General features: G+C 38.3%; 1 protein-coding gene across 16 annotated transcripts in view; it reads right to left on the reverse strand.

The window, feature by feature from the left end:
* Positions 1–20284, reverse strand: part of PARD3 (par-3 family cell polarity regulator) — a 459995-nt gene that overhangs the window by 403663 nt on the left and 36048 nt on the right. For all 16 annotated transcript variants that reach the window (XM_054816599.1, XM_054816601.1, XM_054816589.1 and 13 more), the window contains exon 2: positions 5648–5749. In XM_054816599.1, the coding sequence (XP_054672574.1) occupies positions 5648–5749 (102 nt within the window). The remainder of the gene's footprint in view (positions 1–5647; positions 5750–20284) is intronic.

Consider the following 20284-nt stretch of genomic DNA (forward strand, 5'->3'; position numbering starts at 1 on the left):
TTATCAGAAAATAATCATGGAATTGTTAAACGATTCTTTCCCAGTATCAACACTTTCCCAAGCTCTGTGGCTCAAGTAGTTATTTTAAGCTGTTACAAGAAAAGAATGCCTTATGTTCAAAACATGTTTTGCCAAGTCACTTAGGAGTAACAACGAATTGTATCAAGGTCATCCTGTTTTCCTGGGATACAGGGAAGGCAGTCACGGAACAAGAAGAGAGAAGCTGCACATTCTGGAAGAGATAACCATGGCAATAGTTGAAATTTAATTTGAGGGAAAAGTTTTGAGGAAAAAGGAAGCAGGGCATTCCAGTCATGGTATTGTAAATACTAAGAATCATATGTTTGAGTAATTTTTTGGCTTTTTCAGGTTTTGCTGTCAGATTTGCCTCACTAGACCTAGACGTTCTTTCATTCATTCCAGGGGTTTAATCCGTTAATGGCAGAAACAAACTACAGAAGTACAACAAAAAGTTGTTCTCTGTTCATGTGTTTAGGGTTAAATTCTTAAGTTGCAGAGTTAGAGAGAATTCAAATGTAAATTCAGTTGTAAGTTTGCTCAAATGAGGCAGACAGACACTCAAATTTAGAACAAACGCCACTAATTTGAGTACTCAGATTATGTACTGATGGAAAACTAAAGATAACACAAGTTTATCCGTGCAACTTTCATCAAGTTCAAAAGCTCTTTAAGATTTTGGAGAGGATGAACAGACACAGGGTTACCAGAGTCTCATTCTTTCTACCAGCATCACCTTGCCACTGGTCAACCCAGAATTTACTATGGAACTGGGGTCTTGCATAACTCCCTAAAAATAAGCGTGACAGACCAAAAATCAGTAGCAGCAAGATATTGTAATCACAGCTCTCCAGTCCCTAGCTGGCCTTTAACCTTAACATCATAACGCATTTGCTCAAAATAGACTTAGTTTTGTGTTGGTTTCAAGTTAACATTTGTTACAAACAAAATACAGTCATCCTTTCCAAACCCACATTTTGTGTATCACATGCCCCTCTCATTCAACAGTGCTCTCCAAGAGGAAGTAAACAAAATAACTGTGTTATTTAGAATTAAACATATGTTTAACACAAAACCCAAAAGTTCATTTCCTTTCCACTACGCTGGGAAAAGCTCCTAATATGCCTCCATACTATGTGAAAAAGCTGCTCAAAGACTTTCTCCCATCACACTAGAAGCAAGCAGACATTAAATTCATAATATTAAAAGAGTCTCTGTAGGTCTCGAAGTGGATGCAAATGAAGTGCAATTGATCTCACTGAATTTCAGCAGCAATTTGATTACTTAACATAGTTAACTGTAGATCATTAATGGTTACAAAGCCCACGTCAGCACAGATCTATGAAATGAATCTCCATCCCACTCTCACCAACAGTATTCCACTCAGAACAGCAACTTCTTGTGCATCTTTCTAGGAGGTTCAAAGTATGTCTAATCAGCAGTACGCACCAACATCACTTTGATCTTACAGTGACCTGGGCCGGATACTAACACCACGCACACACACACTGTGGTAAGCATGAAACTTCACTCCAGGCAACACCAAACCATATTCCTCTGTTTTCTATCTCCGCACTCAGTATGAATTATGCAGAGTGAAAAGCTAACTAGATATCTGAAAATGATGTCAAAGACAGTCCATTCCTTACTTCAAAGAACAAAACCCAGGCTGTAACTCTAAGCATGCGTCAAAACACAACAGTTATTTTTGAGAACTAGAGTGTTGAATTTATTAGGACAGTGATTTTTTTCAGCAATGTAGCTACACCAAACAGATATTTTGATCTCCAAAGCTTTTCAATGAGCAACAGCCTCAGCATTACTATGCAGAAAAGAATTACATAAAATTGCACATAAAATAAGGTTTTTAAATTGTGCAGAATACACATGACTATTTCTGTGAGAATTCAACTGGGAGCAAGTTATATTCAGATGCATACTTTTTAAATGGGAGATTACACAACAATTTCCTGAATATTTTTTCCCATGGATAAAAACAAGGGCCTATGAGACCCCTGATTAAGTGCTTTGATATTACACCCAAAGTATGAGGATCACTGAAGTGTCCGTGTGCTTCAGCCTGCCAGGAGAAACCATGATTAAGGATCATTGGTATTTTTCTATTGTTCAGTTGGTTGGGGTTTTTTTGCTGTTGAGAATGTCTGTCGACTAAGAACTGAACTGAGGTCATCAAGTATGTTATCCTCAAGCTGGAAACTTGCCAAGTTACCATATGTTTTTTGAGAGCTTTCAAATGAAGGGCTACTTTTACAAGTAACAGAAATCTAAACAGTTTGTTAACCTATCTTTAAAATATTGTTCTAATCACTAAATGCACAAGAAACCTATATTTTTTAAGTAACAAAAATAGGTTATGTAGTTGACTAAAAGCAAGGTAAAAGAAGTTATTTTGCCTTTATTTCTGGAAAAGAGATATTGGATATTCATCTTTTCAAGGAGTTTCCTCAACCAGTACCAAACATGCTCATACTTAGGACTGGAATGGATGCCACTAGTTGAAAACAGATTCATGTTTCTTGTAGCCAAATATTTTTCAAAAACAACAAAGACAAGACAATCCATTTGTATTCATGTATACAGAGACAGATAAATATAAAAAATAGTGATATATTTCTGTTGAAAACTATCTTTTCATAATAAAACCTGGACAAAAATTGCACTTCAATCACAAAAAAGTTTTCCAAGGAAAAAATTATCCAAATGAGCATTTATTAATTTTTGGTTTAATACTGTTACTACCATTAACTGCATTAACCAAGTTTCCATGAGTAACTTCATGTGTAGTGATATTGTGTAATTGGAATGTTGAGGTTGAATGCCAGCTAAGTTAGAATGCATTATGCACTTTCTTAATGAACTATGCTAAAGGGCTTAAGAACAGCTTTTTCAGAAAGGAACAAACAGCTTGGCAAAAACAATTTTTCCATGTAGTTTGTTTCATGCTTTTCTCCTTTTTTTTTTTTTTTATTTTAAGGGGGGAACAACATTGAACATCACAAATTATTCCAGAGAGCAAGTGGTTAACCCTTACTAATCCATTCAGTTTTAGTAAGTGACAAGAAAATACCAAAATATAGCGACTGAAGAAGCTAAATAAAGTCACTCTACCATGCTGCATTTGAATGTGAAGGACACCATCACAACGATACTTCTCTTATTCCATTCAGAACAGCTGCTGTCTCTAAGGATCTTTGTCTTTGTTATAGGATAGAACATTTTCTCCATGGAGACAGTGGAACAGGAGTAAATATATTCTTCACATTGCTTAGAGTTTTACTTTACTAAAATAGTTGACTATACAGAGCAATAAATTCATCACGAGGACAAGCTGGTCCTTAGCTGCTTTGCATTCTGTATTGTGCTTATATGACACTGTACAAATAATTATGGAAAAAAAGCAACATAAAAGACAAAAATTATATTTATCACTGTGGGAATGACCCTTACCTCTAAAGAACCATGGTAAGAGCAACCTGATCTTCAAAAGTACAGATCACAGGTAGTGAATCGCACAATGAACTTGTCTTCTAGAATGTAAAGAACTTCCTTGTGAAAACGAACACAAAGATATTAAGTGTTCAGTTTTGTAATATCCTAGATGGTTTTGTCCCAATTAAATATATATAGGCTAATGTTTAATTTTGAGCCTAAATAATCCTACAGACCTCAGTAATAATTTAATGAAATGTTTAGACATCATCTGTTTAAATGCTTTTTAACAAGATATTCAAGTGTATATATATAAACTATCACTAACTGGACATACATTCAGAACCTTGCATTAATGAGCCCTATATCAGGTTCTGCTAACACAGAACTAGTTGACACACTTGCTATGGAGGAAGCATCAAACACAAAGCTAACAATCCAAAACTAAAGGGAACGAGGAAGGTCAGCTGTAAAATCTAAAACGGGAAACTGAAAAACAATGACTAGTGACTGAAATGCTTGAAAAGAATCAAACATGAAGGTCAAGTAAGAATGATTAATTCAAGGATATAAAGCAGTATAGCACAGTACATGTTTATGTTGCACCTTCCTAATCAATACTACAAAGTCCCTTAAAAACAGGAAATTTAACCGACAAGTGCTATCAGTAGAGACGTGCCAGACTCATAGAATCGGAGGATACGAGCTTGGCAAACACAGAAATAATACTACTAATTACTAGGTATCTTGTCCATCTATACACAAAAACAATATTGTTTCAGTTGCAGTCAGAGTTTTTGCTCTATTAGTCACACACATAAAAACACCCACAGAGTTTCACTGTGAGGAATTACCCCACTTGAAGGCAGCAAGCCAAGGTAACAGCCAAAGAATGAGGTCTTGAAGTCACCAGAATTCAAACTTCTTCTGAAGGGAGGAGCATGTGAGGAATAAAGAAGTGTATGGTTCAAATAAGTTTAAAAAAAAAAAAAAAAAAAAAAGAGAGTGAGAGAGAGAGACAGAGAGAGAAAACTTGCACCAGCCTCCTTGAGGCCTATAAGCAAAAGCTAAACTAATCATGCAGCTGAGCACTTCAATATGAGATAACTAACTAGAGGTTTTAATTAGCTTTTCACGAAATCTTAGCTGGGCACTATTTTTATGGAAGAAATTCCTGAAAACTCAGCACTGTTACTCTATACAACTTGAGTAATCCCAACATTTCAGACGGCGAGGAGTCTCCACATCCCAAGACTCCTCACAAAGTCCCAGTTGAAATAACTGTGTCAATTAAATTTTGTCACAAGAAATACCTGCAGGCAAAGTATTTATTTCTGAAAAATTAGCCTAAGAGTCATCATTTGGCCAGTTTTCAAGGAGCCTTCAGAGTGCCTGTTGCTTCCAACAGAGGCCATGAAGGATCCTGTCTGTGAAGGGAGCGGGGTCCTGAAACACGTTGCCAGACTGAAGTCTGTATCAGGCTCAGACGCTCCCAAGAGCCTCAGCAAACATGCGTGGCTTTGCAGAGAAAAGTGGCATATTTACATACGACTTTACAGTTTGACAGTGTTTCTTACTTCACCCTTTTTGAACTTGTAATTCAAAGACACAATTACCTATAACCTCAAACAGCCAATAACATAAAACCTCTTAGCTGACTGCGATCTAAATCTCTACTTTAAAAAAAAAAAAAAAAGTAAAACGACTCAAGACTCAGCAGTATATAATTATTTTCTCAAGTTTTGTGTAACCGAAAATTCCTCCCAAAAAGATTTTTGAGAAACAATCCACCAACCCTCCACAGTTTAAAAACACAAAGAGTATGTATTTTTCACATATTCAACTGGTAACGGGAAGCTAAAATCTTAACTTACAGATTCAATTTTTTTGCATTATTGTTCCACTGTATGATGATTTTTTATTCTTGGAGCCTCCTTTTCTTACTTGAACTTTTAAAGAACCAAAAAGGATGGAAAACCCATGATTTCAATAAAAGATTTCCTGTACTTTTTGAAAAGCCTAACAGTAACAGACTTCTCACATCCGTCAAGCAAGCTATATTAAAAAAACTAAAACCTTTGGACTGACTCCCACTTTTGGACACGTGCAGGAAACAGAGAATGCTGATATGCCGACGCGCAGTGCACACTGAGCTGCTTTCACAGCTCGTTGTACTTACGCGGTCTTTGTCATCGGCTACATCACAAAGAATGTCATCGAGATCTAAGATCCCACCATCCCCATGCTCCAGTCGATGTACTTGTATCCAGTAGTTTGGATCCTGCATAAAAGAAGAAAATAACATCAGATACCACATATTAATGGAAAAAGGTTATTCCACCATATAGTTAACATCGCAATGCTCGACATTAAAACATTTGACAGATGACATTTAGGTCATATTCCTGTAAATAAATGTAAATTGAGATGTAAAGCCGAAGTTCTTTTTTTAAGTCCCCCCAGATTAGATACATACTCTTCCCACTTTTATCAGCTCTGCACGAGTCACAGCCCGATCACTGACACAAAGGGGAACGGCATTCCCAGTGTTGCTGAATATATGCACTATATAAAAGGAAAATACATCGTCCTCAAAATAAACTATCTCAGACAGCGGTCAACAGGCGCAAAACATTACAGGACAGCTGTGAAGTGAGGGGTCTTTTACAGCACAGCTATAAAGGGTACAAACCAATATTTAAATTCCATCAGAGGGCCTTCTGCCTGTGCTTTGGTAGAGTTGGTAGATGGGGTATCTAAAACTTATACAAAGAACACTTTCCACATTTTGATTAAAAGATACATATACACACACAGACACATATATATGTGTATATATATGCATATAGATATATGTGTGTGTGAGAGAGGTTTTGTGTGTATACATGTATCTACCATAACTGGGAAGACTGGCTTTGTAGTCTTCAGCATTACTTTTGATACAAAAGGAAACCATAACTGATAGAATAAGGTTGGGTCCACAAAGTGTCTTCTAAGAATTGCTACATGACCCAAGTGCTGTTTAGTACTCAACCTGCTATTCTTAAAAGGTTTGTTTTCTAACAGGGGAAAGTTGTACTATAAACACATAACCTGAACATGATACATAATCTCTTCTTGCTTCTCAAATATTCCCCCCTAACAGTGCCAATGCCCCAGGCTGTTGTTAAGCGCCTAGCAGCGAGAGCTTCCCTGCTTTTCACTGAGCAGGCACGACTGCAAAAAAGTGACTAATTTGAGGACCTTCGAACTTGCAACATCTTGCAAAGTACCTGACTTCCTAAAAATAGCAAGTAGCATCCAAGTCTTTTCAGGTATCCGTGTCTACAAGTCAAAAAAAAAAACCAAAAATCAAACCCGAACCAAATGAAAAAACCCCACCCAAACAATCTCAAAAAGAAACCCCTAAAAAAACCCACCCAAAAAAAGCCCTCCACCTTAAACAACTTGAAAATAACTTGATTTCTTCAAGGATAGAACAGGACAAGAAATGGGACCACCAGAATTCCTCTAAATCCATATGCATTTTTAAATCTTGAGAGGACATGCTGTATGAAATCTTGGACAGCATGCTGCATGAAAGAACATCAAGGGATATTAATTTTGGTTTTAACATCCAAGAACTCTGTTTATTTGCACATGATCTATGTGCATAGGTCAAAGATTCTGCAGAAATCTGATAACCACGAAATTGTTCATTGTTTGTATAAGTACATCCACCTTAAATACTGCTGTAAATCATCATCATCAGATGATCAGATTTCAGAATTACATTTTACAGCCATTAGGCTAGTCATTTCAGAAATTAAATTACAGATTTTTTTCTCTAACGTCTCTAAGTATTAAATATCATTACCTTACCTTTCTTCTATTTTTTATATAATTAACTGATCTTCCTAGTATATGTTTTTCTCCTAAAACAGCACTTACTGTTGTAGCACATTTTAGGAGATAATTCAACATCCGTTTTTTTTTTAAAGTAAAAATTCAGGAATAATTAAAAATAGTACTACGTTATTCACACGGTCATGCATACAGAGGTGCACACATAGCTATATATTACAGAAATTTACTCTGTAAAAAAAGTACATAACGCAAATACTGGGATAAACTTTTTGTTAAGTTTGAATACTCCACTAACACTTATAGACAGGGCTGGAAAAAGCCTCACGTGTAAACAAGAAATCCTTCAAAGTTCCTTAACAAACAAGTTCTAAAGGGAAGTCCGCTGAAGAGATGCCTTTGTAAACTCTGCTCTCAAACTAAAAGGGGATCCTTCCTCATCCTCCAGCCCATTACGAGGATCTCCCCTGCCTCTCATATCCACACCAGGCACACACACAGTGAGGAAGACCCTGGCTTTGAAGCCACAACCAAACTGAGGAGCTAGGAAGCATCCTGCACTCCCTAAAGTACTTCATTCAGGTTTCCACTGCTAATTAGCAAAGCCAAGTCAGAACTGAACCATAAATCAGGCTTCACAGCAAAATCAGAAAATGGAATAACTAGTTCGGGCTTTAAGAGAATCTGATCCCTCATATGTGACACACTTCACCATTTCTGTTTGCATCACAATCTCCTTGCTGAAGACTGGAAACGTTAAAAACAGATAATTGCAATACTGGCTCAGTGACTTGACTGCATTCATCAACACAAACAGCACCCAAACTGAAACTACACCTTCTCTATTCCCATATCCTTATATTTTTCCTTCCCACCACAAGTATTTCCCACCTCCAAGGCAAATGTAAGAAAACACTCATGATTACAGAATCGATAGTAGAAACACCCACTTCTAAAGCACTATTGTGCTATTTCAGTATGTACAATCTACATTAAAAATAGCTTCGATATATAAGCTGCATCACCTTTGCTAATTAGTTCCTTTAAAAGTTTCTCAATATTGCATAAGAAGTTTTAGATAGACTCCATTTTTCCTGTATCACCTATTCGTTTTGCCACAGCCTGAACTGCTCTGGTCGCTTTTCCCGTCAGACAAGGTCCTGACACAAAACAATACATTAGCAAGACCAGACAAGAAATATATAAAACTAGTTTAGCAAGAATTTACTCTGGCAGGATTTGGTAAGTAAATATGAAATAACAATGAAAGTTTTCATTAAAGCGCCCTCCAAACTTCACAGAGCAGTCCTTCTCTTGAGGCCCTTTTACTCCGTTAAAGATTTCACATAAATCAAGGATTTGGTGGGGAAGGCTTGGGAGGGAAGAGAGGTCTGGGGGAAGGGAGTACTCCCATTTTGTAAAGATTAGTTACACCATACTAAAAAAAAAAAAAAAAAAAAGCCAACAACAACAACAACCCCAAACAATAAAAAAAAACCACCCAAACATTGAAGCTAGTAATTTTACTGAGTTAAGAAACTCCATGGCTATTTATGGTTCCAAATTTTAACAACTAATTCTATGTATTAACCAACCAAACAACATGGAAACACCCAAACTGCATAAATGTTCACATTTACATTCCTATTCTGTGTTCTGTCTACAACATCTGCTATGTAAGAGTCAACTGGTGTGCACTGTTTGCTAAATACAAAAGAAACCGGACCAAACTTAACACTGATTTGAATTTAAGCACAACCACACCGATGTTACAAGGGTATCTGTATTCACAGCTTGGTGAAGTTGTATTTCTCCATCGCAGCCAGTGGACAGATATTCACAATTCCCAGTGCAGCAGCAGTAATACAGTCTTCAACCATTTTCTGAAACAGTCAAAAATACTGTTTTGGCTTCGACCAGTTACTGAGTCATAAAGTGGAAATCGGCAATTACCAGAGTTTACTGGAGTTTACAGAACTTCATCTGTGGGGTAAACTGGTCCAATCGCTCCTTCAGGACACCCAAAACACCTTTGGGATGACCTCCCGGCAGCAGCGCCAGGCTTTAAAGTGAGATCTCACAGATGAGGGACTGGCTCCAACACTAACCCCCAAAGAGATGGTCTGCTCAGGGCATGTGCAACAGTGTGCTTGCACCAGGGAAAAGGAAAATGTCTTCTAGTTATAAAACAAAAAAAGTGCAAAATATATCGAGTCTACAAAAGTCCGCTTCTGTAAAGACGAAAAGAAAAAATAAACAAAATTTTAAAAATTAGAAGCTTTTCAAGAAACGTGCTACAGAGTTGTTCTGGTTTAAGAAAACATCCCAGAGTCGGACGCTTTGCTGATTGAAAATTTGAATTTGTATATTAAAATTAGATTTTTCACGTTTTGTCAACAAAATGAAGCCACATTTATATTCTGTGTTATGATTGTGTAAAAGGGTACTGCACTCTCCAAATCTGCAATGCATTTAGAGATATAAAAACATGCTTTGATAGAAAACTCATTAGGTAACACTGCTCCACCAATGTGTAAATTAGCAATGTGCAATTATTTTGTAAAAGCCATATAGATGCCTTTGTCACTAGTTCATGCAGAAGAACTAGCAAGTTCACTTCATTGAATACAAGGACAGAAGTAATGCTAAACCTGATTTATAATATCTTCATTTAAATATTGCATCACTCGGCTCAAGCCTAAGCAAGTCAGATCTCCTGTTTCCTGTGTACACCCACTTAACTCTTCTACTTGACTATGATTATAAAGGTACTTATAATTTAAGCTCATGAGCACTACATTTTCTGCTCCAAAGTCCTCTATAATGGAAGATAACTATTTGCTACGTGAACACTAGCACTGAGTGGAAGCAAGAGCAGACTACAAAGGCAGTAAGAATGCAGCCATTCATATTCTGTTTATTCCATACAACAAAACTTCTCAAAAGCACAAAGGAAAAACTGAGAAACCCCTCAGTTTAAGTAATATCATTTAATATTCTGTAGCTAACAATTTTATGTTCCCACATCATGGAAACAAGGACCATATGTTGAAAACAATATGTAGAATTAGGAATGGAAACTGCAATGTGTTCTTATTAAGTGGCATGGGAAGATTTCTTATCCTTTAGTTCCAAACAGGTGTCTTGGGTTTTGCAAATGTAGCCTTTCCAAAAACACACAGAAGTGTTTAACGTAAAAAGTTACAATAAATAAGATGATTATTTGAAATATTTTGTCCGTGTTGCACCAGAAGAGAGCACCCCAAACTTCTCAGCCAGAGGTAGCTATCTATTTAAGAGAAAGCAGAAATCAGGCTCCTGAAGAGCCCGCCTTACTCATGGTTCCCCACGGCAGCTTTCAGATGGGTGCAAACCAACTGCAGTTGCCACTACAAATTGTTACGCATCCTGAAATCAAGCAAACCACGTATTTTTCCCCACATAGACCTGTATTTCCTAATCTGTTCCAGCCAAAACAGGAACAATATTTGTTGCCACGGAGCCGCATCTGGAGAAACAGATTGGCTCTGCCAAGCTGAGTTCACGGAGGCACTCTGTGCCTATCAGAGATCATCCTTTGAAAACTGAAATTTTCATAATTTCATTATTGTAGATATCATTCATAACTTTTTGCTTTAAGATCTTTTTCAGTACATAGACCCTTAAACGACTTATAAAAAACGCTGTCAACTGGCCAGTCGTGCCTAGGTATTTCAGTGTAACTCTCAAAGGAAAATGGACTTGCCACCAGGACAAATAGAAGTGCAGAAGCAGATCGGAGTGTGTCAATACGGCTTCTCATTTATAAATGAGGAGAAAAAGGGAAAGTAAGTACATATTTTTAGTTTCTGCTTAAAACCATCTGAAATTTAAGATTACATGGCTATGTGTGTGGCTACCTTCACTGTTTTGAGTATTTTGAGAACAGATAAAGCCTTTGTGGCAAAAGAGCACACACAGAACAAAGCCAACTAAATCACCAGGCTGGGGTGTGTACCCGACTTGTCTGTTCAGCAGCATATGGCACTTGGGCATGTTAACACAAGCTGAAAGGAAAATAATGGTTAATAAAAAACTAATATATCTGAAAATTTGCCAGTGGATTCATTCATTTCCCTGTCTAGCTCTGCGCTGCAGGAGGAACCGTCAAAACAAGCAGTCAGGTGCCAAAGGGAAGCCACGAACGCCCGCAATGTCAGCTGGATTCCAGTTACGTTCCACAGCCCGACAAGTCGGCAAGAACAAGTCCCTGGCTTTGAATTGCATCTCCTTCCCATCGCCCTTCTCCTCGAATTTCAGGCAGAAAGACCTGCTGTGTAACACACAACAGCGGCAAGGGCAGGGGGGGAAACAGCTTCAAAGACCATTGCACACTCTTACATACGTGGATACTGCACCACGGACAGTTGGCAGTAATGATACAACAGAAGTACGTTCACCATCTCTGCAAGCGCACAAGCTGGCAAAATATTTAACATTAATGAAGTAGCCCAGTAGACCTCAGAAAGCAACTGATACCTGTAACAACTCTTAAGTTACCAGGTGATGAGTTGAAGGGAGAGTTACCTTTTCCATTTCTGACCGCACTCCATCAGCAATCACTCCCCTCATATCAATTTTAGAGCACGGTTACTCTACCTTGCCCTGTGCCCCATGAAGACAAGAAAGACAGGCCAACAGAAGGCTACAGAAAATAGCTGAACACTGTACAGTAGAAAATGTCTCATCTTTTTTTTTCTTAACCTGTAAAACTGCTTTTTGGACTGGGGATGTACCATGCTCAAGTTAATTTCTTGGTATTTTGTATTACCAAGAAATAGAGATACACACCCAGGAAGGTTACAAATCATGTCTTTAGAAGAGGTCTGGGATTCAACTTTTTCAAACACATATCCAGATATACAATGTCTTCAACCAAGAGGTATACACTGATCCCAGATACAAACCAGTTATGAAAAAATCATGCAAGTTCTATCATTGAAGCCTCTTGTTCAGCCTTTACACTCACCAATACCTTCCCAGCCTTGCTAAAAGGACTTTAACTTAGCAGAAATCTATTCAAGACAAAATCTGGACACCTGGCCAACATCACTCTTCCTGAGACACTGAAATGCTGGAAAGGGTATTTCCAAAGTGGAAAGCAATGTGAGCTTTTGCATGCATCCTGCATGTCCACTTTCAACAACACCACTTATTTACTTAAAATTTATCACATTACACTATCCTGTTTCAGTCCTCAGCACAGAAGTCTGATAGCCAAAAAAACCCATTAGCCAATTATTAGTCCACTTCAGCAATTAAATGTCTCTTAAAATCCATTAAATCGAAATAATGTAGTCAGTAAACCATTGGAACACTACTACGTATTAAGTTTTGCTGCATTACTACTGGAATACAAAAAAGCATCACGGAACTACCGGATTTTGCTTTAAACAGCAAAAGGTTGCTATTAAAAAATGGTAAATTTACTTTGGCTGTTACCTACAATGCAGTTTGCATAAACTTTCAAAAAAACCTATCTAAATCTCTTACTCTTCTGAAAAGAAATTATTTCCTAAATCCGTAAGAAAGTAGCCTGAGATGTACTCTAGAGGTACCCTATACTCTTCCTGTTTTCCTATTCTAAAATGTTTTAGAGAAAATACTGTGTCTTAGGATATGTAAATTCTTCCTATTAATGCCTTAACTCCATGCATCGTGGAAATCTGGACTTTCTTTTTTTTTTAATTCATCTACTTTACCTAGAAGCAATCTGTACCAATCCACAAGAAATCATATCACTAATTAATGTAAATCAACCTTCCTATGTGCTGCATATTTCCAATACCTATTAAATAACACATCACCTCAAAATACTCCAATAACCTCACACCATGGAATAATTCCGGTTGGAAGGGACCTAAGGACATCCCCGAACTGGAGGTGGACTGATGCGTACTGAGCAGAGGTGGTGATCCCCTCTCCTGCCCACGCGCTGCCCCAGCCTCCAGGCTGTCACTGCCCGGGGCTCCCCCTTCCCCGGTGCAGGGCTGGGCACGGGTCCTGGCTGTATTTCACACGGCTCCTGGCAGCCTGTTCCAAAAATACTGCACTGCCAACATTGCTCATTGTCAAACAGGTGCCTTTGGTGGCGTTTCCCCACAGCACCCGGCCCTCTAACCACTAGGAGGTGCCACCACCAAAGGGCAGCTCCAGGCTCCTCAGCACCCCAGTGCCAACGCCAGGACTCGGCCATTAGCGTCAAGTCAGGCACCCGCAAAAAAGGAAAAGTGATTTTGTGCTGCCACTAGAATGTATGTGGCAACCAACTCGGAGAATTAATAAATGAAGGATAAAGCTATTTGGGTGTGAAAGATTAACACATTTTTACCACGACTACTGTTTGTTTATGCTGTGCACAATTAAGTTCTTTTTGCTAGGGGAAAAAAAATATTTGAGAAAAATATATTGAGTGGAGTAACATTGTATCTCTAAAATCCCTCATGTCCATGTTGTGAGCACTGAATAACCCTGTCCTGCCCAAACTGCAAAATAAAACTTTTACATGGGATTTATTCCTCTGCAGAAAAATCCTAGACCTCTATCCAAGCACTGCCGCAAACTCTGAGTGCACTAAATCCACAATTAACATAAGAAAAATGTGTCCTTTTCAGAGTATTTTGCTGTAACACTGAGATTACTCCATAAATCTGCATTTAAATACAACAAATTATGCAACAAAATAGTTTATCGATTACAATTTGTAATTATTAGTATTAACTCCAGATGACAGAGATGAATTACAGTAATCAAGTTGAGAGCTCATGAATATGTAAGTGAAATGCACTGGGTATAATGGTGCCCAATCTTCTATGCAGGGACATCAAAATTTTGGGCAATGATGCCGATGAAATTGAGAACATCTTTAGATTGCAGCTTGACAATTAGCCAGGAGTGAATTTGATGAAAGAGAGAAGTGCTTTCTGTTTCTTCCAAGAGCTTATCTCTTACCTCCACCCATCATTACAGCATTGCCTGGATTTCAGCGTTCATTTTTTTCTGCCACTATGATAGCTCTGCAAATTCAGTACTAGATTTAGACTTGAATAGTGGATTTTACTGGAATAACCATTGACATGTGTATGTCTGTACATACAGACATATATGTTGTAGACTGACATGTGTATGATTGTTCTATGTTGATTAAACACAAAAAATTGCAAGTCTGGCAAAATGTTTCAAGGGAAGATTTAGGAAAGCAGAAATACAGTTTTCTAGACTAGTGACATCCAACATGAGATGAAGAGCCTAATTTATTTCAGAAATGTACCGGAAATAAGTTTTCCATTGGAGGACCATTAATATCAAGCGCCATGAAAGATGGAAACAACCAGTTTTGAAATATGCTCCCGAGAGGGCACAGTCAATTAATCTTGTAGTATGTGAACTCTAAACAATGATTAATAAATAGAGTTGCAAAAACATTATATACAGTGCCTCACATTTACAACACCCTATAAACTATGAAATTAATAAAAAATATGAAATGCCACTCTGTTCTGATGACCATGTTGTTCCTCTGGAAACTTCAAAGTCAAGGCTTGGTGAGTAGGACTTTGCAATATAAACAGCTTTGCTGAACCATGTGGAAGGAATGCACAAGTTATGCGAATGACAGGAAAGTTTATCTTGATTTAGGTCAGCTATGATGTCTTACGTTTCTGATAGGATTTAGAGTTTTAGCATCCCAGGCGAGTTGCTCTCCCCTGCCACCCAGTCAGCCGTGCATGGGGCACCCTGAGCTCTCCCTGCCTCCTGTGCAGATGCTGTAAGCAGGGTGCACGTGGGAAGAGATCCCCCACGCTCTCTGCACTGCAGCACGCAAGAGCAGCGGGTTGCTTGGGCACCGCCTGCTGCCTACACAGCAATTCCCTCTCTAGTTTACAAGAGGAGCAACGTGTCACCTACGTCTGTTGGATCAAGCTGCTTTATGGCACAAATAAAAGAGCGACAAACTAACATAACCTGAAAAACACCTACAGAACAACACCAGGTCCTAGGAGCCAGAACAGCTATGTTGAGCATTTCTACTAATTTGTGTTGCAGGGCAATGCTGCTAACAGTGAGTGGGGGACTGAAAGCTTCAGGAGTTTCCACAACGCCTATAAAACTGCTCCCAAACCTGTAACTATATTCCCTTCCATTGTTCTCCATACTAACGTGCACACCATAGCTCATACAAAAAGTTTTCTACGTTGCCTAAGTATGCTGACACTAGGCCAGAGGACCTACACACACCACCACCCCATCATCTCACCCGTAAGGATCAGACACCCGTGGTACGGTATCTCTGTTGAACATACACTTGTGCGCACACACGCACGTGCCTCCCCGTCAAACCCACCAAGGAAAACTGGTTTCCAGTTAGCATCTGCAAAAGCAATGTGGAAATAATCATAGTAGCATGTTAATTTATCTGTGAAATACTTTTCAAGATATTTTAACCACAACAGGCTTTATTTTCATCTCTGGGGAACAATTTTTAGCAACAATATTTAGCTACAATATTTAGCTATTGCTTTTTCAAACTGCCCAATCTTTTTGAAGCAGCGTAATTTCAATACCTTCTTGTGGTACTGATTTAAGTGTGTAGTCACTTATAGCTAAACATGCCCACCGTTTGTCTGAAACTTTGAGAACAATCGCTATATAAATTCAACTACTATAATCGTGATTAAAGTTAAATAAAACAGATCTGTCAACCTCTTTGAATTCATGGTTCTGATCGTTGCTAATCCAGAGCTGGAACTGCAACGCAGCACTCCACATAAGGGTGAAGGAGGGAAAAAACCTTAAAACCAAACTCCTAAAAATCAAATCTCAAGAATTATTTGTTTTGTTTTCAAATGTATTCATAACTTCTAAAGATAAAGACTTTTTTTAAAAAAACTGACTCTAAGGTAACTTTAGGTTTACTATGACTATACCCCTACTGTCTGACTATGCCACAGGGTATTACCATTTTTAAGATGAAATGTAATTAGCACCATAGCAGGCTGGAGACCTCACCAGGAAAATAAAGACATAACTAACATAGAGTGCTATCAACTCTGCATTTTATCTTTCCTGCTATTTCAATTTATATCCATATTTTGTTTAGAGGTCATCAGTTATGGTTCCTCCTCACAAATCCGCAGTAATGCTCTTTTTCAAACCAATAGCTAAGCTCACGTCTGGTCTAAGCTTTAGGCTAGCCCCAGTTTAACAAGAAGAAACCAGAATCCCACTCTGAGTAATGAAGGGAGCTCGTAACAGGAAAACCCTAACACCTCTCCTTGCCCTGAATCCTCACATTACCAGTGACTCTCCTCATTTTCGAACTCCTCCCTCAATCTCAGTTACAGTTCCAGAATGCTATTTACACCAAAAATTGCCTGGGCCCTGCGGCTGCTGGGTGCACTGCAACCTTCCCTCTTCCTCCAGCTTCTCACAACCTACCCTTCTCCACCATCATCGACACCTATCTACAGCTCACCATCACTTCCATACCTGGCCAGCAGCAAAAATAAAGAGCACTTCCAAGATGTTTGAGCAAACACAGATGACAACTATTGGAAAAAAATTATTTAAAAGCGTTCCCCTTCCATTTACTACACCGTTAATCCTTTCGACTTGACGTTGCGATACCCTCACAGACCTAGCTGCATTAATGCCCATCAACATAAGGAAAGCTTGCCAAGTTAAGCCTCGAAAATGACTGCACTAATGCAGGAAGACGGGGGTTAGCATTAAAAACATCCTTTTACTTCCCTAGTTATCTCCTCCCTTGTCACCTCCAGCGATAGGGAGTAGCTAACAGCAGCACACTCAACTCTAACCCATTACACATCCTTCAAAATTGCTTAAATCTCTAGCAGCATGTCTGCACTCGCCAAAATTAAAGCAGAAGACTTGATTAAGAGAGAAGCAAAACCAGCTAGTCTTCTTGACCAGAAAAGAAAGCAATGAAAAATAACCATTAAAACCAGTGAAGCAATGCCAAGCCCTATTTCAAACAAAAGGTAAACCTTTTCTCAACTGAACTGTGAGAGTATCATATAGGAAATTGTAAAAACTGCTTAATTTTTCCAGCTCAGGGCACCACAATTTGTATCTCTAGAAGTTTTGATTAATAGAAGAATGATATGACACTTTGGTATTCTCAGTCATAACTTATAATGTGGTCTAAATTAGAAATTCCCATCTTTGTAACAAAGTCAACCTTGGCAGAAGATACAGATAAATGACTGCAATTGCATACTGAGTAACAATGTTAGAAATATACTCAAATGCACAATAATATTCCACCTAGATTTATATCTTCAAGTCCTGTAAAACCCAAGTAATTATCTTTCTTCACTTCTTATATACAAACTAGAGAGTATCCTCTACTTCTTCAAACCTGAGTTTGAAACCACCAGTTTCTATTTCTTTATGTGCTTTGAGAAACTGACTTTATTGTAAATATTTTCAATGTAACAGTATACTTACATATATAGACACACACACTTATGCATACATACAGAATCTGAGAATTCTTCATAACGAATGACAACATAAGTTTCACATAGGATTAAAACCCAAAATAATTCAAACCCCCCATATTATTCATTTATAGGTGTATCTTCACAGAAAAGGAGCATTTTTTTAAAGTATTGCAACTTTATTTTCTGTAACTAACTCCTTTAAAACAAATACAGTAGTATATTTGAGACAAGCAGCAAACCCTGCCTAATGAGCTATGGGGCAAAAAAAAAAAAAAAAACAAAACCGGTTCTTAGAAACTATACAAATCTTTTTTCAGAAAACCCATTTATATTATTCCCCAGGGATATCTCCGATTGGTGGCACATCAAAACGCAGCTCTAAGAAGGTGCCAGCATTTCTTGCTAACTTTGAATGATCAGTGCATAACCGATGCTGTTGTTACATGCAATAAGGTTGTGTCTTAGACTTCACTAAAGAGAAAAAACCTGCTTGTTCTGTAACATAGTAGAGTGAAAATAAAAGAGCTTGATAAATAGAAATAGAATAAAATACGGCATTTTTTTAGCCTCTGTTTTAGATACCATACGCTAACAGCTCCCCAGCCAATACTGCATCAAGCTAACCAAAGTTTTAGCCTACTTTGTCTAACACAGCCTCTCTCCATCTGTTTTTGCAAAACACTTCAAACTAACTAATTTAACTTTGCAAGTTTTCTCCTAGCAACCAATAGGCCTTTGTTATGTCTCGTCTCTTCCACATTAATAGCAACAGCACTGTTAAAAATACAATGAAAGATTCAATAACTGAGATAAAAATATATTTAAAAAAAAAATCCCTCATACTTTTTTAAGCAGCGAGATGTCTGGACTAACAGAAGCTTGCAAGCATCAAAATAACAACCTTGTATATATGAAACCCACTCTCCAGTTGTTAAAGTCAAGAATATTGTTCTTAAAGAGGATATCTGCCACAAGAAATTTGGATTCTCAGATTTCTGTCATGCTCTACTTTTATTAAGTAGGGGAAAAAAATATTATGCATGCTTACACAATTTGAAATGTTAAGTGAAAGAAAGTAATTTTCAAGTGCCTGAACATGCATTTTCATTTTCCAGGTACGGGAGGCTTGCTTTCTAGTGGAGAATTCTTCAACTCAGCAGAAAGTCTCACAGCTGCTTTTACGTTCTTTTTCCTACAGGTGAGGAACTCACAACTGTGTACAGATGAAAGCTCCAGCGCAGGCGGGACAAGCCAAGTACAGGCACAAGTCGGTTACACACGACACCGAAATCATCACCTGGGGACTGAGCCGCTCCATGGCTGTACCAAACTGGCTGCTGCAAGAATTCCCAGGGAAGATCCTAGTCTATATATAGCGAGCTCTTCAGATACGGAGAGGTCATGAACTTTCTTACTTCAGTAAGAGACAGAGCAAGATCTACCGGCTGCAGATAAAGCTGGCCAGGAGCCTTTGCCATCTTCCACAGAGGCAGCATTTCCAATTCACAGCCCTGTAACCCTTCACGGTTAAAGGGAGAGGGGGGAGGAAAATCGAAGTTTTGCTGGAATTTTATGCATCAGTGCTGAACAAAAAGGAGAGGCAAAAAACCTATTCATTTAGTCCTCAATTTAAAAACCAGACTGTTTATACCAGTAGATGTAATAGGTCGCATGGCCATAAAGTAGGTGGGGGGACACAAACCAAGCACACACAGAGTGATGGAGGAGGAGAGATTACATTCTTGCTGGTCGTGAATCAGAGACACTGACTCACAGTAACACCCTCAGCTAGGCCAAACTTCTGTTCCAAGTTCACATGCACAGATTCCATCAGGAGGTTTGCACTGAACAGAAAAATTTAGTCCTAATAACGTTTTACTTTGCTGGATGACTCGTACCTCTTCCGTCCTTCCTATTTTCTAAAAGGCTGATTCCATTTCACTGTTCTTTTACATAGCTTGCAGGTTGTTGCACTAGGAACGTGGCTCCCTTCCTGACTAGAAAGACAAAGTACAACACCAAAATTAGTAATAAAGTAAAATTTTGCCATTTGAAAGAAGAGAGATATTTTAGACAACTTAGAGATACTAGGAATCCTTGCCCTTAGGGGAAAGTTTTCTTACATACATGCAAGCTTCTTGCAAACCAAACCTGAAGTTTTGGCAACGCTTTCATTTGATAGGAAGATTTTCTAGAGGAGACATCAGTGTCAGTGATGACATTTGACATCTGGGTTGAAAGAGATGTAGGTCAGTGGATACGCTGCAGAGCACGGCCAGGCTGCTGGAGCTCCCACATCCCAGCTGAGCATCTCGACCCACAGAAACATCCTCTCTGAAAAGGCCCTCCCGTGTGTTTTAGAAAACAGTTTTTACAAAAGCTGCCCCTTTCATTGAAATGCTGTAAAAAACCTAAAATCTTACTTATTTTTAAACTGAACTTACTTATTTAAACTAAAAGAGGGTAGA

This window comes from Grus americana, chromosome 2 (assembly GCF_028858705.1).
Source record: "Grus americana isolate bGruAme1 chromosome 2, bGruAme1.mat, whole genome shotgun sequence".
NCBI classification, from domain to species: domain Eukaryota; kingdom Metazoa; phylum Chordata; class Aves; order Gruiformes; family Gruidae; genus Grus; species Grus americana.